Here is a 24,856-nt window from a genome sequence, read left to right on the forward strand (position 1 = left end):
ACGTAAGCGCGAAGTTATTGCAATCGTTGGTAAAAATTCTTGTAAAATTTTTCGAAAGTTTTTTTTTTTATTTTTATTTTTTTCAGTTTTCTTTTTTCAAAACGATTACAATCCAATAGACGCCACGCTAAAAATGAATGCACGCCCGCCACAACCGAATTTCGCTTGCCACTAATAATAAAAATTTTCAAAATACTTCACTTCGAAAATGACCACGAATAAAAGTGTTCGGCAGCTGGCCGCGAGGCGTATCTACATACATACGTACACACATAGCTCGTGTACATTTATTATGTGTGCTCAGCAGCGGAGTCATCAGCGTTGCCAGCGTTAGCGGTGGCGTTGATGCCATGCCTTACAGCTGAAATGCTCAAAGCAATGCAGCGGGCGTTGGCGTTGGTGTTGTGGCTGGCGTAAGTGTCGCCCTCAGCATCATTGTTGTATTGATGGTTGTTGAAATGTTTTCGAAAATTTCAAAATGCTTTTCTTTAAAATAGTGTTACTATGGCGATGTGCGTGTGTAAGAAAAAAAAGAGATCATAGTGTGCGCTCCTTTAAAGAGTAAAACTTTATTTTCCCCCATTCTTGAATGAGCTACATTTGCAAAGTTGCTCAATAACCCTCAGATTATGTAAAGCGCATTCACTTGCAACAGCAGAAGAGATATAACATTGTTTTTAGATAGCGGTAATAAAGAAATGATGAGAGCATAGTGAGATGCAAAAAGTTATTCGAAAAGTCAATTAAGAGCTAGCATTGTAGTGAGAACATTACATGAACTGTTGTTGCAGCAGTGTGGCTCTTTCGATTCGAGTGAAATAAAGATCAAGAACACGAGAGAGAGACGATCATCACAATAATTAAATTATAACATTGAAGCAGTAAATTTATGAATTTCGGAATAAATATGTATTTTCTGCATATACAAAGAAGGCTTTTTTAGTTACTAGGTTAACAGATGCCTTGAATAAGTGTGACATGTAAGCTCTATGTCAAGCAAGTGTGGGTGCACTCAAATTATCACAAATTGCAAGTCTGTGTAAAACAGCACAATCCTGTTGAAACAGTCGATCATCAAATATCAAAGGAGCTCATCGTTTACGTTTATTGTACAGAAGATCCAAAAATTGCATCCCGTACAAATCGCTCCGTCCTAATGCTCATAAGTGTAGGTCTTTGCATTGTCTTTCTTATGCACTAATCTCAACTCGTACAAGGTTTTTCAAATTCGGTGACCCACTGTAAAATTGTCTGCTTAAAATTTTCGTGGAACATTTTAACCTATTAAGGACATTTTCAACGAATTTCCTTTATAGCTGTTTTGATAACGAGTCAAAAATGCCCATTTAAGTAGGAGTTGGAGGGTTAAAATCTACTACAACAAAATTGCTCATTAAATTCTACTGTACAAGTCTGCTGCCAGAATTTTCCTTTGAATTTATTTTAGATATGTATGATATTTTCAATAAGCTAATTGTACTTTCGGCTAAAATATCAAAACTTTTTTTTCATTTCTTGCTTTTTCTACGAAAAGCACATGACCACTTTCCTTTCATTATGCGCTAGTGACGTTCGGAAACTTCCGTTTTGTCAGACATTCTGTCGCTAATTGACTAAGTTCCACCCAGTCAGCAGATAAAAATAGTAATGGTTTTGCTAATTGAAAATGAATTTAATATTTTTTGGCAAATACGAGCACGTGTGTATCGGGAAAAAAATAAAAATCGCATTTTTACGTTTTGTTTTAAAAATACTGCCAGCGAAAATTCAAAAGTACTTGGGGAAATTAGGGAAAATAATATTACAAAATTCTAAAAAATCAAATGTCATTTTTAGCACATTATTACACGAAAATTGAATGTGCTATAAATAAAAAAAATTGATTTTTTTATTATTTAACACTTCTGAGAAAAATGTTTTAATTTTTTTTTTTTTTTAATAAAAAGTTTTAACTTGAGATTATTGGGTTTTGTTAGGGAATAAACTGTATTATCCTTGAAAATAATAACACTCACGATACGACGTATACGGCACGTACATTAGGGTGGTCAAAAAATACACAGGAAAATCAACTTTTAGGAATTTTTCGCATATGAAATAGATGTATGGATTTTAAAATTAAAAAATACGCGGCTTCTTATTTTTATATATTTTTCAGTACTGGCGTTGGCTTCAAAAAAAAAATATATATCTTGGACCAGCCAAATGTATGTACATAGGATGTACTAGTATGGAGTTCAGAGTCTTTTGGATATCAACAATTAAGTATCATTCGAAAGCTGGTAATTTTGTTTTCGATCCCGATAATCTATTGTATTAAAGAAAAATGCTTTTAGGCATATGCACATAAATTTGATTTCTTAAGCAGTTGTATGTTTACGCTGTAGCCTAAAAAAATAATCATTTCCAAAGCTTCTAGCAACGAATTTTCTTCACATACAAACACATGTGCGCATGAACTCACATAATGTACATATGAATGTAAACTTATGCTCTCTTTATCTTTTTATTCTAAAAAATTTAATTACTCCAACAACCGTTTACAGTTAAAAATGACATAAAATTGCTATTAACTGCATTAAAAATGCCAATAAAGCAATGTCGTAAAATGCTTTGGCAGGTTTAAACATAAATCTCAAAACAGTCTCCTTTTGTAATTCTTTTTGGTACACAAATTCTTTGATGAATATATATTAAGAAAAAAAATTAAAAAAAAAATAGATATTACTATTTATGTATGTATGTATGTACATATGTAGTTAATACCACACGAGCAACACAGGGCGTATGAGTAATGCACTGCAGCACCTAAATGTATGCAATATTGGGAGCGCAAAATGCGCTTGCTTTCAAGAAAATGTGTGCGAAATACGAAAAAAATAAAGTAATAAAGCGAAGAGCAATTTGTAAAAAAGTATATAAAAAAAATATACCTACGCATATGCTTACCTACATTCATATACATATATACACATTTACATATATGTATGCTCGTGTGAAAATACAAAACTTTTTGGCTTGCACCAGCTGGTTAGCTTAAGGTGTACCTCTATTTGTATAAGTCTTCATCTGCTTATCTTAACAGCTAAAACGAATACCCCAAAGACCAGGTTCATGTACTGCAAAATGATTAGCCGTATAATAAATTAATGGAATGGATGTGTCTAAAAACAATTTGGAAACAGAAAATTTCAGATTCAAGACAGGCAGTATCTTTCGCAGTAACGACGAACTCTTAGCAAAATAGCGAATAAGCATATCTATGCCTGAACATACTGTTACTCCCAAAATTGAGCGTAGGGCACTTTTTTTGTTAATATTCGCAATGTTTTACATGCTAATCCAAGAAAGATAGTGTCCAAAAATTAAGAAAAATCTGCAAAGTTTCAGCAAAATCGCGAACTTTTTAATACGAATTTCTAAAAAGAATTGAGGTATGCAGTTTTATAGCCCATTATATTTTAGTATAATAATGTGCAAATTTCAAATCTCTAAAAAATTGCTTTGATTTTTGAGAATTTTTTCGCTATTATTTTCCATATAAAAAATTTTCAGATTTTTTTTACTAAAACATAAGCAATATTTTAAAACAAAATTAACAAAAAAATTTAACATGTAAAACATTGCGAATATTCACAAAAACAGAGCTGTACGCTCAATTTCGGGAGTAACAGTATGTATGTATGTATGTACATATGCAAATATACATCCATACATATACTTACTCGCAAGATGCCAAGCGGCAATTGACATTGAAATTAAATGCACTTTTTTCCTTGATTTTGTGGCTTCTCGATTTGCGCGCATAGCTGTTTAGTGATTTGGTAATGGGGTGCCAGGCCAAACCAGCGCCATTTGACTGCTGACCAAGGCGACAGCAGCGCTTGGCTTATTCATTTATGTATATCATTTCCACTACAAAACACGCAGGCATATTTGCTCGAATGCAACAGAAAAGTGTGGACGAATTAAATTTGAGGAAGGGAAAAAGAGGCGAATGTGTGTGTGTGCGGCATTAGTTGGCAGATGAGTTTACCAGCAGTATGAAACATACAAACGCAGGCTTATAAACCCAGTAGGCAAAATTAGCAACGCGTCTAATAAGTAAACGTTTTCTAGCAGGGGATTTTCAATAAAACATTTTACTTTCGGAAGATGTATTTGAATGTGGTTGTTTACACTTGCCTGGATATCTGATTATGTGGTTATATTTTTTATTCACTTTACAACAACAAAATACACCTCAGAATAATAATTTTTAACCAGATAACCTGATAAGCAGGCAAATCAGCAGAGAATTTACAGTGAAAACCATCAAGATCGGACTACAATAAGTTATAGCCCTCATATAACTAATCATTCAGATATGAGCTTTAGCTCTGAGTATCCTTCATTTTAATTAATAACCGTACAATTTTGTGAGCGATTTATTTATCAATTTAACAATGTCTACTGGGAAAATCTTTAAGATAGTTCTTCTATAAGGCTTAAATTCTGAAGTTTTGTGAGCTATTTACTATTCAATCATACAAGATCTGCAGATAAAATCCTGACGATCGGCCCACAAATTCTAATAGCTCTGATACAAGTGATTGTTCAGATGTGAGGAAATGCTTTGAAAATCCTTAAGCTAGATACGCTGGTGATCAGCTAAAGCCAGCAAAGTTTTCATCAACTTCGGCTATTTTTCCTTGTTTTTTTTTTTTTAATGTTTACTATTTGATTTATAAATCCACATTTCAAACTTTATGTGAGAATTATAAAAAATCTTCAAAGTTGCATCTAAATTTTCAACTTTTTTTTTGGAGTATGCAGTTTTATATTTTAAATTCTAGTATAATAAACTGCAAGCTTACAGTTTATTATATTATTATTATTATTACGCATTTTTTTCATACAAAAAAGTCTCGAATATACATATGTACTTTGTATGGAAGGAGATGACTTCAAAAAATGGCACCACTTTCTTAACTTGTCTCTTTCTCATTTTGTCGACTGGGCAGTGTTAGACATTGTATAAACAAATTCACACACACACACATACACTTTACATAACGTTGTTCATATTTTGCGGCAAATTAACACACATTATTTTCGCGGCTGCTGTTGCTGCGCAAAACATATGTTTTGTTAATATAAATAATTGTAAAATCGGTCGTTTGCATGTACTACATATATATGTACATACATATGTACATTAGGGCGAGTCAATTTGTACGGGCGTTTTTTTCGACTATAGCACAGAAGGATTCTACATGTGATTCTAAGCAAATTTTCCGAAGAAACTATGGGTCCAAAATCAATTTGGATTTTGCCAAATTGCAAAAATAAGTTTCCTGGCATTTCGCTGTAGTGTTGTAAGGAAGTGCTTAAATTTTGTATAAAAATATGCTGTTAGGGATTTTTTGGTATGAGGAATCATTTTAGCACTTATCTTTTTCTTAAAACTTCTACCAGAGGGAGTAACAGTGAAAATTTTTACATTTTCTTCGAAACCTAATTTTGGCAAATTTGGTAAGCTCCAAATTGATTTTAGACACATATATTCGGCAAATTTGCTTAGAATTACACATAGTCAAAAAAATATTTAGCCGCCCTAATGTACATACATATGGGAAGTATGCGGCACCAGATGAGTTGGAGAAAATAGCGCGCTCGTGTAGGAATATAGACCTTTTCGGTATTATAAGCTTTTTTTTCTGCCATTCTATTTTTCTTATATGTATGTATTGCCAGCTGCCGCAAGCAAATAAGGTGATGAGTAATCTCACTATTTTTGTTTACATTAAAAATACTTAGTACGCGTATACAAAACTACAATAATAACAAGCAATAGAAAGGTATACAATTTGTATTTTCCAACTGAATGTCTCTGAAGATTCACATTGAAGTTGCTTGAATTTACTTTTTTTGACAGGGTATTGATAGAAATTTGTATAAGGTAAAGACTTTACCAAAAAGTTGCGTATACGACTTGTATGCCTGTGTGTGGACATCAAATTCGCTAAAAAAAAACAATGGCAAGCTGCGAAAGTGGCAAGAATTTCCCCAATCAATTATTATTCCGTTCAATGGTTGAGCGTAATGGCATGTGCTAAGCAAGCACGCGTTCTCGAGTTCAATGTCAGCGTAAAAACAAATTTTCTATCAACAATAAACTTTACTCGCTGCCTAGCTAAGACGGCGTCGCTACTGCGATTCCACAATATAGTTACATACGTAGATATATGAATCATGGCTGATTAATAATAAAAATGAAATTTGTTTAGATTCGCAAATGGCATATCTAACGGACATATTTAGCCTTTATCTCACATTAATGCCATTATTCATACGCATTGCCATAACGGACCAGGCGTATATACATATGTACGTGATCTTTATTCGCGTGTAAACACAATTGCAAGCAATTATAATTCCAGTAACGGTTACTGTCACAAAGCGCAGCATATCGACTATTGAAATCAATTTGCAGCCTTGAATTATAATTTTCACAACTTGTCACACAATAGCCAATGACTTGGGGGGCGGGTGGCTCTTCCTCACCCTGCCCCTGCTCTTCAATTTATTATGAAAAAAAGTGAAGAAACTTTTTAAAATAATTTTTAATCATATTTAGCACGTCTGTTGCCTTATCGAAAATATTGAAAATATGTGAATTATTAAAAAATATCATTATTTTTAAGCGATCTCAAAAAAGGATGATGCTATCAATTCATCAGAATATTTTTGTTTTGTTTTTAGAGTTAGCAGCAATTTGTCTATCACCAAATTAAACAAAAGGTGAATGTATTGTTTAACTGAATTTCGAGTAGAATAAAAAAGGTAAGGCGTTAAAATTGCACTCTGAAAAGAGCATATGAAAAACAACAACAACTAATAAATTGTATAAGTTGATATAAAAAACTGAACAGTTAAAAAAGTGGTTGGTAACGCGCAAAAATTTATGTCCAGTTTTTACGTAACCAAAAATTAATGTAGTTATTGGGCCATGCAAAATTGGTAGTCAAACTATTATTTGGGGTTTTTTTCAATTTATGCCTGTTTTTCATTCGGCCAAAAATTTATAACATTTCTAAACTCCCTAAATATTCGTATTTGGAACTAATAAGGCCAATTACGTTCAAATAGGTGACACTGGAGTCGAGTTATATGTAAAAGCCTTGAGGTTTAAGGCTAAATATCAGCGCTTCATAAATGGGAAAGGCCTCCGGAAAAATGGCGCGCTAGTTGGCGCTGGAATCGATTTGTTTGCATAGTTCCCGTTTATTGCCAATTAGGTTTATATTCAGAATATAAGTTAGCTACTTTTAATAAAACGGAGCTATCACTGAATCCATCGTAGTCCGATTTTTCAAGAAATCTACGAAAATTCCATAACTAAATTCGAATAGCAACGAACGTAGCAATGCCCGATGTATGCAGATATTTAAACATACAGTTGTCCACAAAATAATAGGAGTGCGATATTTTGGCCAGTTTTGGATATTTGTCTTTTGTTTATTTATCTTTCGTTTATTATTAAATTTTTTATAAAAGTCTAGCTGGTTATACAACAAACACCATATAAAATCAGATTTAAAACTTTGTACTAAAATTAAAAAAAATCTGCAAATTTTCACAAAAATTTCAAACTTTTAAATCAGAATCTTTAGAAAAAATTTTGGTATGCAGTTCTGTAGCCCATTTAATTCTAATTAAATGAAGTGCAAGTTATAAGTTGCTAAAAAATCCCGTTGATTTTTGAGAATTTTTTTAGTTCAAGGTGTTTCACGTTTTTTTCCATACAAACTATGTTCGACAATTTTCTTTTATATGGGCCAAACTGGTCAAAATATCGCACTGCCATTATTTTGTGGACAACTGTAAGTATGTTTTACTCGTATCACTTTTAATTGCTTATGCCAGTAGCTTTCAACGTAAGCGCAAATAATTATAGAAGTGGTTAAACGTAAGCTTGTTTCCGTAGAATTCGACAGGCAAAAATATTAGAGAAGGTCACTATAAAATACTTAATATCTATATTTACTTGATTGAAAAAGAAAAATATAAACACTAATTTCTATTAGTCACTCACTGCTTAGCATTGCGCGATTGCATGCGGACCAAAGAAGTCGCTTAACACTCAGAAACCGCGTAAAACATGCACAAACAACTGTAGTTAGAACAAACCAAAAACATTATCAAACAGAAATAGAAACGAAAACGAAAATACATAAAATGGAAATATATAGAATCTACCTCGCTATAGTGTAGTGCTAGTGCAGATTTGGACATTTGATTTTGTGATTGATTTAAAATAACTGAATTACTTTGTTGCTGTTGCAACAGCACTTGTTGCTGATGGCCAGCAATGGGCAATGGCGTTGGTGGCGCCAAAGGTCGGTATGCATCGCCGAAGCACATGGCCGATGTGGAGGCGGATTGAGTGAGCGCGTGAGGCGCTGGATGATAGGATGCGCCACCTATTTGCTGTTGTTGTTGTTGCTGTTGTGTGTTATTGTGTTGCGACAGAACACCACCACCACCACCACCACCACCACCATTATGCGGCAGCTGCTGCTGCTGTTGGTATAGTTTCTGCTGCATGCTGCCCAGACTGTAGTTGCTATGCTTCGGATACAAATATGGCTCGAAGGTTTGCAACACTTTACGTTCGGCTTGCAATGGCTGCTGCTGCTGCTGCTGCACTTTCGGCGGCACGTTGTAGTATTGTCCAGGCAGCTGTTGCGGTTTGCTGCCCATCGCCTGGAAAGCGTTAGGCCTTTGCGCCGCGCTAAAGGAGGCAGAGTGCGCCAGCGCATTGCCGCCAGGTCGAAGAGCAGGCTGCTGCTGCTGTTGTTGTTGGGCATACATAAAGTTATACTTGGCCTGTTGTTGTTGTTGTTGTTGTTGTTGTTGCTTTTGAGCTGGCAAGAAGCCGGGCAAATATTGCGTTTGTTGTTGTTGCTGCTGCTGCTGTTGTTGCTGCAGCGCACTTGCATACTTATTTTCTTTGTTGGTGTTGTTCTTCTGCAGGAAAGCTGCTAAGCCAGCTGCCATTTTTGGCTGCTGCAGTTGTTGTTGTTGTTGTTGTTGCTGCTGCTGCTGCTGGGTGAAAGCGGGCTGTTGCATCAGCTTCTTGCTGACATTTGTTGCCGAAGCAGTGTGCTGCAATTTGTGCGCGTGCTGGTGGTGTTGCATAAACGGATCTGTGGCGCCGCTCATCGCCGAGCAGGCAAATGAGTTCCAGTTGAGGAAGGGTCGCTTCTGTTGCGGATAGGCGTGCTGCTGCTGTGTTTGCGCTAGCGAGGGTTGTTGTTGCTGCAACATTTGTGGCTTTTTTTGGCGCAGCAAGTCCGATTGTGGCAATAGTTGTTGCTGTTGTTGAATCGGCTGTAATTGTGGCTGTAAAATTTGGCGTTGAAAAGCAAACGGTATCTGCGAGGTGGAGTTCGACTTGCCAATCGGGTAACTCTTCTTCGACAACTGTAAAGGCGCCTGCTGCTGCTGCTGTTGCTGATACAACTGTTGCGCATTTCCGTAAGCTTCAGTCATTTTACTGTGCGCACTGCTGGACATAGGCGCAGCCGCGCTGACTTCATTGCTTGCCAGAATTTTAGCTTCCGCAATTTTGACTGGCTGCGAAGCTCCGGCTGCGGCTCCGCGCGTTGTCGCTGTTGCCGCCGTGACGGCGGTGCCATTGTCACAGTTGTTGTTGTTGCCCATTTTCAGCATTTCATTCAAGCCCTTCTCGATCCTATTGTCGGCGTCCTTTTGACGTTTCGTCAGCTCTATAGCGGCGCTACTCTGTGCTTTGGTAACTTTGTAGCCCTCAACGCCACCAGCAGCTGCTGCGCTAGTTTTCGCGCTGTTGTCACTGCCAGTGGCGGTTTGCTTTGTTTGCTGTGACTGCTGACCCGACTTGGCATCGGCGGACGGTATGTGAAATGATGAGGTGAATTTCGACAACTGTGGCAAGTGCGTGGTGCAACAATTTGTTGTTGTAACACTGCTCGTGCTGATCGTACTGTTGCTCTTCTCCGATTTGCGATCCGAAGATGAGGGCGTACAAGTGGCAGCACCAGCATCAGCCGCATTTGCATGAGACGCTTTACTTGTCACTTTGATGTTGTTGTTGACGTTGTTGCTTGGGGCATTTTGTTTTTGTGTTCGCGTATGTAACTGCTTAGCATCTGTCAGCTGCTGCTGCTGTTGTTGTTGTTGTTTACTTTCCGGCACCGCCTGTTCTACCTTTGTCTGCTGCTGCTGTTGTTGTTGTTTTTGCTTTTGCTGTTGCACTTGTGCCAGCGCCTGCGACTGCTTCTGCCGTATCATCAACTCATCACTCAGCGCCGATTTCGGTTTCTCACTTGGAGCCACCAAAGAAGTTGTCATTGCTGGCGCAAGCGGTGTGCCGCCAGACGTTGTTGCCGGTGTCAGCGTGGCCGCAGCTGCTGCCAGCGTCGTTTGTGCTGACGATGAGTCACCGCCAGTGCGCGCCGGTTGCTGCTGCTGTTGCGGTTGCATATAGAATGGACTATATTTAGCTGTCGCTCCAATACCAAAAACACTTGAACTCGACGAACTCTTGAGTAAGCCGCGGAGTGGATTCGTTCCTGCCGCCGGTGTGACCAATGTTGTTGCCGAATCGGTCATCAATGCCTTTGGCTGACTAATCTTCTTTGAAGTGACGTCTCTGTCTCGCGTTGAGGGCTGTGCTGTTGCTGCAGGGGAAACGGGTAGCAGAATTGCCGTGTTTGATGTGCTGCGACTCAACGCAGGCAAATGTTTCATGTAGCAGGGTATGTGTGTGCGACTCGAGGAGCGCGTCAGATTGCTTGATGTAACGGTAGAGGCTTGCGGGTGGGTTTGGGTGTGTGAGGAGTTTGCTTGCGCCGCCAACACTGCAGACGGCACGTGTGACAGGGAAACACTTTTGTTCAGGGGAGTCGACTGAGGCAAATGTTGTGGCTGTGTCAGCTGTGATTGTGGCTGTAGCATCTGTGTGGCTGACTGTTGTGTGCCGATCTTGATGGGAACTTTACTCACAAAGCTGTTGGGCGCTGTGGGGCTGGTGGGTGAGTTTTCATTGCATATTAGCTTGTAGAGATCTTCTTTGGTAACGGCCTGCCGCACCTTCATGTCCAAATGCGAAAGTGACGCATTCTTCTGCAGTTTATTTGGCTTGTGGAGCTCTTTTTGTGCTGCCTCAGCAACGGTTGGATCGAATATGGCGAGCTTCTTCGCCGTTTGTGCATCCACTTTAAGCGGCGCACCCGCAACACCAACTGTATTAACCGAGGGCGCACAAATCTTTTCATAGTTCCATATGGAACGCTTCGGTGTTTGATGATTTTGTGATGTAGCGAGATTTTCCGTCCAAAAATCATTCATAAGCTGCTTGTTGAGGGAGAGATTCGAGCCGTTGGTGGCTGAATTCTTCTGTTGCGCACACAATTGGGTCGTTTGAGGCATGCCGCTCGGCGACGCGAACCCTTGTATGCCACCGTACTGTGGAGGATTCGAATACGGCATACTGTTGCTTGAGGTACTGCGTTGTAGTTTGGGCGCCTGTTGTTGCTGCTGCTGCTGCTGCTGCGGGCCGAGAGAGGAAAAGATCGATGGGTATGCCAGGCGCGACCGGTTGGCCGAGGTGCTCGATTGCAGACTTTGCATCGAAGGAAGTGGATTACCGAAACTAATAGATGACGATTTAGTGAGATTATTTCCAGGTGCGTACGCGCTGTTTGAAGCCGGTGGATCTGTCGGCGCGCTTAGTATAACACTCTGACGGGAATTGGACTTAGAAACGCCCGGCGCCTGTCGACGTTTCAAGCGGTCGTACAAGTCCTCGCACTCCTGAAACTCCTTATGCAATTTCTTGTCGAGCTCAGTGTAATCGGGTAGACTTTTAAGATACTTGTTCATCATCTCAATTTCCGCATCATAGATATTTGCATCCATTTTAACAGCAGCCGTCTGCTTTTCCAGCTCCTTCTGCTGCGCCACCAATTTATCCAAGTCAAATTCGGATTTTGTGCCGGCTGCAGTGACTTCTGGTAAACGCATACCTGCGCCACTGACACTACCACCGCCACTAGTAGACACTACAGCGCCAATACGATTGTTCGGTGAACCCACGACTGGCTTGGCAGCTTGTGCGCCGTTGTAACCTTTTAAGTGTACAGCAGCGCCGTCCTTCGAGCTCGCATTCAGCAAACGGTGTACATTTCCACTGGAATAATATTTGGGCGCGCGCATTGGCACAGGGGGCGGGGGCGATGACGAAGGCGATGAGGTCGACGAAGACAGCGAAAGTGAGGAGCCTGGACTGGACGCTAAAGCGGCCATCATGCGCGGCGGCACCGCGGGTATCGCAATAGGCGATGTTATAGTACCAGTTGCGGCATTGTACGAGAGATGGTAGTTCTTGCGCGCCACCGGTGGCGTGGACTTGGGACTCGCAGGCAAGAGTGGACGATTTTTACGACCGGCCAGCGGTGAAGATACGGGCGAACACAAACTGGACTTAGATTCTGTACGTCTAGCAGATAACACCGTGGCATGTTGTGGCGCTGTCATGTGGTGTGGTTGCAAACCCACACCGGTGATGGGCGACGACTTGTCAAACGCGGCGATTGTGACAGGGATTGCTGGAGGTGAATTGCCTGTCATAACGGCGGCGTTGACGGCTGTTGGTAGTGCAGCAGCCATGTTTGGCGCCTTTCTGTTTTCTTTACTGCTACTTGCTCTGGCGACCTTTGCAGCGTCCTTTTGCAGAGTAGACGAAATTGGCGAGGTGGTAGCTGTTATTGTTGCAACGGACACAGGTGGTGGTGGTGGTTCATCGCTGGTGTTTGGCAGCAATGCGGCTTTGTTTGATGTTATTGGTGTTTTAACAGTGTGTACAGCCGGCGATCGCTTGACATTTTCACTCATTTGTTTCGCAGAGTAGATTAGGAGCCAAAGTTACAATGTTTCAAGTGCGTTTTTTTAGATGTAATTTTAGTACTGAATCGCGCCGCGATTTTCCCCTTTAAAAATACATTATATTTTTTCATTTTTGTCATATCGTATTGTTACCTAAGGAATTTCCTTCATAGGGAAGTAAACTAATTGTACATGCGGGCAATATGTTCTTTTCCCGCCCGTCCTGACTCAACCTTACCAACAAATTTGACAAAAATAGTACAGAAAACTAAATATGTGGACTTATGGCCCATGCCAATCCTCATGCCAAACGCTACAAATGTCGTGACATCACAGAAAACATAATTTCACATTGACCTTGAGACGTTCACGTACGTGGACAAACACTGCACGAACAATACAACTCAAAATGCCAACACATAAACGAAAACCAACACGAACACGAACACGAACAAGACATCAACGTCCAACCAACCTTCAGATACTGCTCCGGTATTTTACCGTTCTTTGGGATTATAAACTTCTTAATGATAATGATTTTATCGCCTTCGATCTTTTGTATGGTAATCGGCACACCCATTTGTGGACGTTGATTCTGCGGTGGCCGCTGTACCACCGCCGGTTGAGCGGGACGCACGCCACTGCCTTGTGGTCCGGTGAGTATGCCACCAGGATTGGGTTTTGGCGGCACTGCTGCTGTGGTCGCTGATTTTTGTAGCCCCACTGTAGGCTTCGGCTTAGGTTTGGGCACAGCTGTAGCTGGCTTGTGTTCCTTATTGTCGCTGCGTACAATCGAAAAGTGATAGAGCGGCTTATCGTCGTCGAGTATACTCTTCTGTTGCACAGTCTTCTTCTCTACGCGACGCAGCACAACACCCAACATTGGCGCATCATTCTTCTTGATGCCAATTGTCGATTTCGGTGGTGATACTTTCTTCAGATTAACACCCAGTTTCACACCAACTGGTGGTGGCGTCTTGGTGCGATGCACCATTTTACCAGTGGGTATTTCACGCCTCAGTGTATCTTCAACAATTTTCTTAACGTCTTCTGCTGTGAGTTCGTCATCTTTCGGTAGCGTGGGATCAGTGTGCAATACCGGCTCGGGCGCCACCAACGGTGAGGGCCCTGGAAACAGTGCCGTCAAGCTGCTTCTACGACGCTCCATATTCGGCGTGGACGTTGTTTTAGCCAATGGATAGATGGGTAGCGAGGGCAGCGCCGTGGCGGGAGTTGATGACAACTCTTCAGCAGTGCTAGCGGCGCTACCCCGCCTGCTTGGATTCTTGCTGGCATTTACCGAAGCCGATAGCGCAGAACCACTGCTGCTCAAGCTCGAACTGTGTAGACGATCTGGTGCCGCGCTGCGTTCGTGGTGTGAACGTGATAGCATGTCGGCCGATACAGCCGGAGCGCCAGGTGAGACGGGTGACAGGGAGCGCTCCGGTTCAGTTTCGCGTGCAACAGCTAAATCACGCTGACGGCGGTGCATACGCAGCAATTCAACCGAATCTGCAATCTTTTGATGCTTTTGTTGGGTTTCTGACTCTTCAGCTGACGACTCAGAAGTGGAACGCTTGCGCGAATCGTCTTCATCAACGACCGCACGGCGACCTTTCGACAGATTATCAACCGAATGAAGTTCCAATTGCGGTTTTGGCGAGTTTGTTCTAGTTATTGAACCGCGCAAATTACTAACATTTGTTGCATTATCGCTACCAAGCGACAAAAATTGCCCTTCCATGCCGTCATCGAGCACATTCGGCAGTGAGGTGATGCGTTCGCGCGCTGCGGGCAACAGCGGCAAGAGACGTGCACCTCTGGCGGGTCTGATATGGTTGTTGTTGTCATAGGGGTTAGGCGATGGCGTTCGCGGTGAAGCGCTTAGTGACGCTGTTATGGGCGCAGCATTCGGTGTCGAGCCCGGCTTGGAGATGACACGCAGCTCGGGTGTCGCAGGCACAGATTTGTTCGCGGTCACCACGGCTAAAGGTGTTGCGTTATCAATTGAGCTACTGCTACCAGTGTTGAGCGTCATCAAGCCGCCGGATGGAGTGGCGATAGCTGGCGTTGCGGGTGCCGACACCGATGAGTTAGCCACTGCGGCGGCGAGCACAGTTTTGATTTCAGCTGCGGCTGCAGCGCGTATGGCGGCCAACTGGGTGGCCGTCATCTGTTTCACACTTAGGCGACGTTGCGTGTCGACGACATGAACTTGGCCACCACCACCAGTGGCATTGCCGCCGCTGGTGCTGGTCGAGTGTAGGTCGGGGCAGCTGAGGGCGACCATTTCGCTGAATTCGTTGGACATTTCTGCGGCGTTGCTTGCTGTGGGGTTGGTGTTCGCTGAAATTGGCTGATTGAATTGCTGGCTTAAATGGTTCGAGTAGTTCTTATTGTTGGCTTGAAATCGTAGCGATTGCGGTCATGCAGTGTGGTTTTCACGTACGTTCAAGGTTAACCTTTTTGTGGTTAATATTTTTGAAAAATCACTTAAACATTAAATTTCTCTTTCTGAACAAATTGAAAGCACAAAATACAAAATACAAATTTCAATTGCAAATGTAAACTCGTAAAAGAATAAATTTTACTAAAATTTCGGCAGCTGCTTGCAAAATCGCTGCTACTCACTTCACTGATGATTACTCAACACAAAATGGCGAATTTTTTATGCGCCTTCACACGATCTTTAGACATGCTCGTACCTATCGACGAGTATCAGAATCACAAACGATCTATCTGCTAAAAGAGCTGGTTAATTATTGAGAAATGCGTTTCAAGTGCAAAGTGAAAATGGCCGAATCGATCGATACCGCTTATATAGAGAAAAAATAAAATAAATCGTTTTGCTATTTTACTCTACACTTTTCGTTACATTTCTATTTTAGCTTTTGGCTATTTTAGCTGCCGGCGTGGGGGGCGGTTATGGCGCGATTGGTTGCATTAGGTAGTGCATTAGTACGCACCTTCAATTGTGATTGAGACAAATGCAACAACTCAGCGTATTTTTGGCAGAAACTAGATCAGCAAAGTATGCAACGTATCTGCTAAACTATTTGCATACGTTGAAAGTACAAATCTACGCTGCTTAAGTGTAAGAACATTTAAGAATTATTTGCTATCGTGGCGCCTTTTGGCTTGCCCTCTTCGAGGTGAAATAAACAAATTAATTAGTAGTTGGGGTTGGTTTGCCAGCCCCTGTTCTTGCCAATTCTTTGTCATCATCAGTCGACGAATTTCTGTCGATAAACAATGACGTCTTCGGGGAAAGTACATATTAGTATGTGTAGCTATATACTATATACTCGCATATCGTACAGAAGTATAAGTATATAGTAAAGTGAAATAAAAATACGAAAAAAAAACATAAAATAAGCGTTCAATAGTTTATTGTCAATGGTACAATTTAACTTAGCGTCACTTTGAACTCAGTCAAAAAAAGTATATATTCAAAGATTTCTTTGGCGCAACCTTGATCTTGAGACCATGAAAGCACTCGTTTATCTTGAGAACGACATAGAGAAACAATAAAAAGAAAGATCAATAGAAATAAAGAAACCATAGAAAGGAAAATGATGAATTGAAAAAGCTTGGTACGAGGACAAGTACGCATAGCGTGTTTGGTGATTTGGCGAAGATTGCAAGAAAGTCAATTTTTTTTTTTTTTTTTAATGACAAAAAGTTAGAATTTTTTAATTAAACACCTTGGTTTGCAGAATACTTGGGGTGAGACAGCCGTAGCTAGAGAGAAATTAAATTTTTTTTTGCATTTTTCTAAGTATATGCTCTTTAGATTATTACTTTAAAATTTCATACTTAGATATTTGTTATAGCTACGAGCAACTGAAGAAGCAGATGTTGCGGTTAGCAGCGTTTCACAAGAAACATGTCCTCGAGCTAACTTTTAGAATATCTACTACATACTTCACAAATGCAATAATCTCCTTTTTCAATGAAGGAGTTCCCGTTTGAAACGCTCCACGGCAGGGATGAACAGCTGTTACGTATCCAAGATTCAAGTTTGCGTACAGTAAATAAAATAAAAAATCACAGGTCAATGATGTTTATGGCATGAAATTATCCAATAACAATACATTCGTGACAAAAAAGAAATGAGCTCGCAAAAATTCAAAATCTTAAAAGCGGATGCGAGTTGAAGTGTTAAGCAGTACGACGTACAATAGTCAAAACAAATTTTTCGCATTTTATTCAATTTAACAGCAGAAGCAGTCGCGAGCCAGTTTATTTAACTCTAGGTTTTTTTTTTTTTTTTTTTTTTTGTTTCATGCTGATTATTTAGGAGAATTGGTTTTCGCGTAAAACTCATTACGAACGGATGAAAAAAATTCGAGAGAAACTAACGATAAGGCTGATTTTGTTTCTTTCAGTGTAACTGTTAAGAAGCAGAAATTATTAAACTGAAGGGTTCATGTCTAGCACAACTTGAATCTGTGACAGATGGTAGGTCTACGTAAACGAGGAATTCAAAATCGTAACTCCTTTCAGTGCTATATATCTGAAGGTACCAAAAATTAGCAACGTGGTTAAAACCATACACCAACTAACAAAAAAAAAAAATTTTTTATAGCAGTTTTTCAACGCATTTCTCAATAACACCAATCATATTTTTATTACGTATGTAATTAAATCGTACAAAAAAATATAGATACATATGTGTATTAGGGTGGTCCTTAAATGTAGGATGCAAATTTTTACATCAAATTTCCTAAGCCTCAACCCCTACGTCGATGCTACTATAGTCAGTTCAAGTTCAGATAACCCTATGAAGGCGTCTTAACCGACTCCAATCGGGACCAAAATTTACATGTGATATCTTCGACTATGGTAGTATCGATTTTGGGTATTAGATGAAAAAAAAATATTAATTTAAATTTTTTTAATCTCTTTAGAAGAATCTGTACTTTGTTCCCTGTGCGACACGACTTAACCGTCTCCAATCGGGACCAAATTTTATACGTGATATCTGTGACCGTGGTATTACCGATTGAGGGATGAGACTGAAAAAAATTCTTCAATTGATTTTTTAATGACCACCCTAATGTGTATTTATTTAAGACTGCGTGGGAAAGAACATATGCCAGCATGTACAAAAAAAAAATTATTCTGTATTCAGCTAATCGCAATGGCACTAATCTCTCAATTTATTTTCAAATGGAAAATCAAACGGAAATGCATTTAAATCCGCGACAACTGTTTTGGCTAATTTCACTTATTTTCGTGCGCCGTTTCTTCTTGAATGCAACAAATCTTTTTCGACTTCTATGACACAACACTTGTTTCTTTTTGTTTTTTTTTTTGTTTTTGGTTTTGTTTATTTTCATGACATTTTTCGTAGGTAGTTTGTTGTAATTTTTGCAGCACTGCCAGTGAACGAACGAATTCGGCACGTTTCGCAACTGTTCTGGTTTATTTTATAGGCAAAAGTAGATCACAGAAATGAGTAGACGCGCCGATTTTTGGCACTTTCAATTGGTTTACAAAACAAGAAAAAAAAATTTTTTTTTACTAAATTTTAATTGCTAATGCAGTAAATACTTTCCCAGTTTTTTTCTGCATGGGATGCAGCTTCCTGTTCTTGCTCATCAACCCCAACCAACCAACCAGCCAGCCAGCCTTCACCCAACGAAACGGAGGAACAAAACGCAAAGGCATAGAAAGATTTATTCGTGTAAATAGTTCGTTCTGTAGGCATATGTGTACGCCGCCTATTGGAAAAAACTGTTTGCGTCTTCATTTTTTCAATTCTCTTAGCGCATTTACTTAAAATAGATAATGTCTAAAAATAATTTCAACAACAACAGCAACAAAAACAAATGAAACCAATGGCAAACAAGGCAATAAGCACTCAATTGAGTTGCGGTCGCTGATGCCGTCGCTGATGCTGACGCTAACGTCTGATGTATACCCCGTATGCATGTATGGTGTGGTGTTGCCACATCGCGTTGATGATCAGCCGCAGTCGTGCTGATCTCTGTACACAAGTATCTATACAACAACTCATAGGGTACTCGCACTACAACATTACACGTGGCCTAACTGGTGCAGTGCGTAAGTAAATGCGCGTGCTGGCGGTGGGAGGCTAAGACGCACACGCAAACACCTACGATTATTGCACATTTGTATACACACATACATACATAGTACATAATAAATGTGCGCTCACAGAAGGGAGCAAAGTACAAGCAAAGATCTTGAGGAAAAGTAGCGTTTTGGGTGGCAAAGGCGATGGCGGCGCCGACAGAGTGCGAAAAAATCGGAAATATACAGAATTATTTGCAGCAATGGTACATACATACATACATATCGTCGATGTTTTTGCAAAACCGCCCATCGCCCAATTGCAAAACCGCCTATCGTACGGCACTCAAATTTTACAGGAGAGCGAAAAAACGGTTTATTCTTTGAAGGCATTGCCTTGATGATAGGCGGTATTTTCACTAGCTATTATTTTATTTGTTTTGCAAAAACATCGACGATATGTATGTATGTATGTATACAGAACGAGTAAATAAAAATTGGATTTTATGTGTGCAAACGAAGCGACGAAGAGGCAGGTAGCACGAATCGCAGAACACGCGCGGTGCGGTGTGTGTGTGTGTGTGTGTATGTATGAATGAAGCTATTGCGGCCAGAAATGTTTTGAAGATGTGTAGGAGGGAGGAGTTGGGTGGGCGGTTGGCGGGTGACTGACGACTGACGACTGACGACGACTATTCAGCTACATATGCCGCATATGTCTTTTTACATTAAATTTGTTGTTGTTGTTGTTGTTCAAGAAAACGCTCGTTAAATAGAGCAAAAGGAGGGGTGAAGAAAAAGAACGATCAAAAAGAAGACTTTTAGCGAACGATTACTCGGAACACTTTTGGAACACTGCGAAAAAAAAAAATTATAAACAAGAATAGAAAATCAACATGAAATTCAACGCGTTGTTGAAATTTATTTTAGAAAATATTTAACTTCAGTTGAAAATATTGCTATTTTCCTTGATTTTTTGTTGGGTTTTGTTCCTTTGTGTCGCGCAAAAAATAAACCGCTGTCTATCAATTCTTCTTGTCTGCTTGCTTGTTTCGCATTTTTTAGTTTTTTTTTTGCTTTCTAAAAAAAATTTATACACTTTTTCTCAGTATGTGTTTTTTTTTTAATACTATTTTCGTTTTCTTGACTAAGTTATGTCACCACTCTTGTGAACAAACGCTTTGCACATACATACACTACTGTTTTTTTTTTTGTTATTTTTATTTTTGTTTTAGTTAGCGTTTTAATGTAGAATTATCGTGTTTTGGGGGCGTACAATGTCTGGCTAGAAAAAAGCTTCCTTTTCGACTTCACAAATCATTTCGAATAATACTAAACGTAAAAAACAATAACGTCTATACCCGTCTGCATATGTACATAAATATGTATGTACTTTTAATTAAGTATTATTATACGTATACGCGCTCGCTAACGTCGCCACACCGTCGGCACTATTTCAAACACTGCCGTAATATCCAAGAAGAAAAAAGTACCCAAAAAAAATAAAACACAAAAAGAAAATTTTATTTTTCAAAACTTTTAGTTCGCGTAGCGCGCACACAACCGTCTAATGAAGATTTTGATTTTCTTCTGATTTAGATTTTCGAACTTGAAATGAGCACAAGCACTAGCAGCCGAACAACAAGTAACATCTGCTTGGCTTTCAGTGATTTTCAAAAAGGAGCATACAGAAAAGTCCTACACACATATAAAAATACTCACCACTCTTACCAAAACACTGCAGAAGGTGGGATAAAGAGGAGAAAAATCGCAATAAGAACGCAGCATTCGTTCTTCGAAAAATGGCTCATGTATGTATTTGATAGTGTGAGGTGTTGAGAAAAAGTTGCGCGCGCAATGTTTTGAAAACAACCGAATACAATACATATATTTAGTCGAAATAAACAAGTGCAAATGTAAAGTTAAAAGTTTTCACTATGACGACAATTCGAATCGATTTAGCAGAATTAGGCATAAGAGATAGAAATGTTATTTATTATCAGCAAAAGGAATGCAGCTCTCTGCGATCTTCAACTTAAGAGAAGAAAAATGAACAATTTTCTCACGCATTAAAAAGCATTAATACATATATGTATACTACGATAGGAAAGCACAATTAGAGAAAATCGTGTAGATTTGATAAGAAATTAAAATGGCCTAAATTTATTCAAAGTTTTTCGAACTAAGAGAGAAAATGATGATCTTAAGAGAAACTAAGGAAAAAAGTTAAAGTAGGACACAGCTGATTTTAAATTTAGTAATTACAGAATTGATTATTTTTATTTTTAATTATCGTGCTATTGAATTAATGAAATAAGCTATGGGTTACTAGAAGATAAAATAGTCGATGAAATTTTTAGCGGCTTAGTCTGAGCTTATGAAGGACTGAGTCTGACTTCTTTGAGATATGAGAATAGTTACACACTCATATATATTTACTCTGATAACACCGTGCTACAAAATAACAAAAAAAAACTTCGAAACACACGAAACAATCAATATACTCCCGAAACTATGGGCCAAATATTGTAAATATTTTTAGTTTTTCTCTCTGACGTCAGGATTTTTTTAAGGATTTTTGAAAAAACTAAAAACGAAGTTTTACTATATATGGCCCATGTATACGCAAAGTTACAATAGGTCCTGAAATGGATGGGCCTAGGGAAAAGCAAACAAATCATTTCCAAATGTTTAATAAATATATACATTGGGGTGCTTTTTTTTTTTTTTACTACCACCCCGAAATGTTGTTGGAAATATATACCTAAAAACAAGTTCCCTGAATATTAAGTGCTCGGCCAAGGCGTGTAAAAATTTCCCGTTCAAAATACACGCAAACTTTGATTGTTTTTCTTCGAAATTCTATAGCTCAGAGTCATTTTATGGTATAGTTTTAGTCAATGATAGGTTATTTTTGGTATTCATTTTAAGCATTTCCCACAAAATTTCGAGGTGGGAGTAAAAAAAAAGTCGCCGGAAAAAATCACCCTAATATACATACATATGTATATGATTTCTAAATCGATACCTAAAAGTATTCTCTACTCAGTCTGCAACATTGAATACATTTACAATTTTCAAGTAGCTTGTTCTTAAACTGTTTTTGAAGCAAATTTAATTTATTTATTTGTAAGAAAAACTAAGTCCTCTTTGTTAACAACGCTTTGCTTTTCAAGTGGACGTTAAGTTGGAACATAACGTTGAGTATTTTATAAATATTTTAATTTTGAAATTGATCTAATTTTCCCAACAAAATTTTTATGGGGGATCTTAGACTAAGTTTAGATCCTTTTTATTCTTTCATTGTTGGTCTGCTGAACCTTCCATTTCATTTCATTCAACTATCTCAAATTCCGATATAACGCTTCCAGAACGACGGTATTTTTATAAATAACGAAACCCTTAGATAAGGTATCCGATACAGATGTATAGGGATTAATAATTTTCTTTTGCTGAAGGCTTTTACGGTCTGGCGCATATTCTTCCATAAGAAAATTCATGTTCATATGGAAAAAGTGCAAAACGCTGTCAACAAAAAAAAAAATTAAATAATGCGATTTTTCAGCCGCTTAAAACTTGCACTTTTACTAGAATTTTATAAGCTTGTTAACAGCATACCCAAAAAATGTCTAAAAGTTCTGATAAAAAAGCTCGAAATTTAGATACACATTTTTTGGAATTCTTCTAGGTTATGTATAAAGTTTCAAATTGCGATTTATACAGTTTTTGTTATGAACCATATTTTTATAAAAAAATATCAAACAAAAATTTATACACATTATTCATCCATTTTCGCTCGCTACTGCAAGCACTCATATTAATGAAAACACTCTTCATGTAGGAATCATGCTGGTGCTGTGCTTGCTCTTTCAGCGCTTATCAGCTCAACTTTAAGCACCCTGTGTGCGCTGGGACTTAACGAGCTTAATGTTGTTAATCACACATTTAATTTTTGACATGCTTCACACTTTTTTTACACAATTTTATATCTCTCTTCCTTTTCTATTTACAACTTACCAGATAATCATTATCATGATCAAGAAAGTACTCATCAATAATCCAATCGCCCAAAAACTTATCAAACAATATGTCACACTCTATAACCAAATCGAAATTGTTGCGGCAGCGTTTGATCACTCTGCGTGACGAGAACGTGCCATTGTTGGTGGTCTCTTCCAACGACAATGGCGGCGATGTTTGCTTGAAAGCATTGTGCGGCCGTCGCTGTACAGCTGCTACTCTTTCTAGTCGCCGAAAGAAATGAATTTTGCAAAACCGATGATAAAGGGGGTTTGTATACTAGAAATTCAATTGCCGACTATGGCGACGCGCTATCAACGACGTCAGCAATGCGACTAGTTTGCGATTAGAAAAGTGCAAAAAATCTCGAATTTAATTGAAGCAGGTAATTACTGCCAAATTGCAAAATAGAAGAATAGGATAGAAGTAGTGAAAAAAGGCCATCATATGTCGAGAACATAGCGTGCAATCTTTTAAATGTATGCAAGCATGAAGAAGCATAAAATAAAATGGATGCAATGAATTGAAAGCAAAAATATATGCAAAAAGTTAATGAATAATAAATTAGTGTGCAACACAAACTAATTAAGCAAGCAAATTAGCCATTCTCGAGATTGTCCAATTGCCCAGAATGATCCATCCCCGCTAATAGATTGACGATCAAGCTAATTTATCCTACACACGATTATTCATAGCAGCAAAGAATCGAATCGCTGGACGTTGCACGAACACATGAGCTTTTATGCATATGTACATACATACATACATACATACAACAACAGCAAATGCAAATGATGCAGGCGCATGCCAATGAAGTTTAATGTGTAAAGTTGCAAAGTTTATTTTTCGCTTTTCAGGCTAATACACACACACACACACACACACACACAAAATTAGCGAGCTTGTGTGCAGCTTACAAGGTAATCATCGTCGTGATCTATGAAATACTCATCCACAATCCAATCGCAGGTGTACATGGCGAAAGGCATTGCACACAACGCCACCAGATCGTGCACCAGATCGAGTTTCCTGGGTGGTGGCAGCTCACGCATTTTCACATAACAGGGCACACTATTGTTGGCCTCAATGAAGTTTTGCGCAACTAGCTGTGACTTCTCGAGATAGCGCTTGAAGAATAACATACTTTTAGTATTTATTTAGCGAATGGAGTCGGAAGAATTATGCAGCCGATCGATGAAGAAAAAGCAGCAAAATCTTTGAAACGTGTACTACTTAATTGTCTAAATGCAAAATCTATACTGAAAAGCAATGGGCAAATATGTAATGTAGAAAACAAGCCAAGGAGGACGGACGTGCAACAATGAAGATTACAACGCGTTAAATGGCCAAGTGCGAGTGTAAATAAGTTTGTGAGCGTGTGTAGGTATAGTCAGTCATCAGTCACATTGCAGATACCAATCAATTTGGCAAGTAATTTGTATTTATTTTTAATTTTTTTTATTGATTTATTGCTGTTGTTGTTTCAATCAATTACTAATTTGCTTCCGTATGCTATGAGCAATCGCACATTACATTACAGGTGTGAGACAAACACCGTCTTGAAGGTGTGAGGAAGCATACCAGATATGACGTTAGAGCATGAACGCTGAGGTAATGAACGAATAAGCAAGTAGTAAAGGGTGCTTTATTTGGGTGATTTAAAGAAATAAAAAAAAAAAAAATCATTATAAAAAATTAACGCAAACCATAGAAAAAATTATAATTTAATTAGATGGAGCGTTTTCCACGCAGAGGAGCGGCTTCGAATTGGTTGCTCACTAATGTAATGCCTTTCAAGGAGGTGAATATCTATTCCGACAGTCGCGCAGTCGAGAACGATGAGGGATTACTCGACCCCTCCCTATCCACCGCATCGGATTATTAA

General features: G+C 39.0%; 2 protein-coding genes across 2 annotated transcripts in view; both read right to left on the bottom strand.

The window, feature by feature from the left end:
* LOC118736981 (mucin-5AC-like) overlaps positions 1-12,926 on the bottom strand; it is a 31,150-nt gene extending 18,224 nt beyond the window's left edge. Inside the window, exon 1 of the mRNA XM_036467178.1 lies at positions 8,242-12,926. Within this exon, the coding sequence (XP_036323071.1) occupies positions 8,242-12,921 (4,680 nt within the window). The 5' untranslated portion in view covers positions 12,922-12,926. The remainder of the gene's footprint in view (positions 1-8,241) is intronic.
* Positions 12,927-13,062: 136 nt separating this feature from the next.
* Positions 13,063-19,256, bottom strand: LOC118736990 (flocculation protein FLO11-like). The gene has a single exon (XM_036467191.1). The coding sequence runs from the start codon at positions 15,221-15,223 to the stop codon at positions 13,280-13,282; it is 1,944 nt and encodes a 647-aa protein (XP_036323084.1). The 5' UTR covers positions 15,224-19,256; the 3' UTR covers positions 13,063-13,279.
* Positions 19,257-24,856: the final 5,600 nt, after the last annotated feature.

Source organism: Rhagoletis pomonella, unplaced genomic scaffold, assembly GCF_013731165.1.
Source record: "Rhagoletis pomonella isolate Grant_MI unplaced genomic scaffold, Rhpom_1.0 Rhpom_scaffold_00004, whole genome shotgun sequence".
In the NCBI taxonomy this organism is placed as follows: domain Eukaryota; kingdom Metazoa; phylum Arthropoda; class Insecta; order Diptera; family Tephritidae; genus Rhagoletis; species Rhagoletis pomonella.

Bases quoted from the DNA above. Each gene is read 5' to 3' on its own strand.
- LOC118736990 (XM_036467191.1), bottom strand. From the start codon at position 15,223: ATGTCCAACGAATTCAGCGAAATGGTCGCCCTCAGCTGCCCCGACCTA.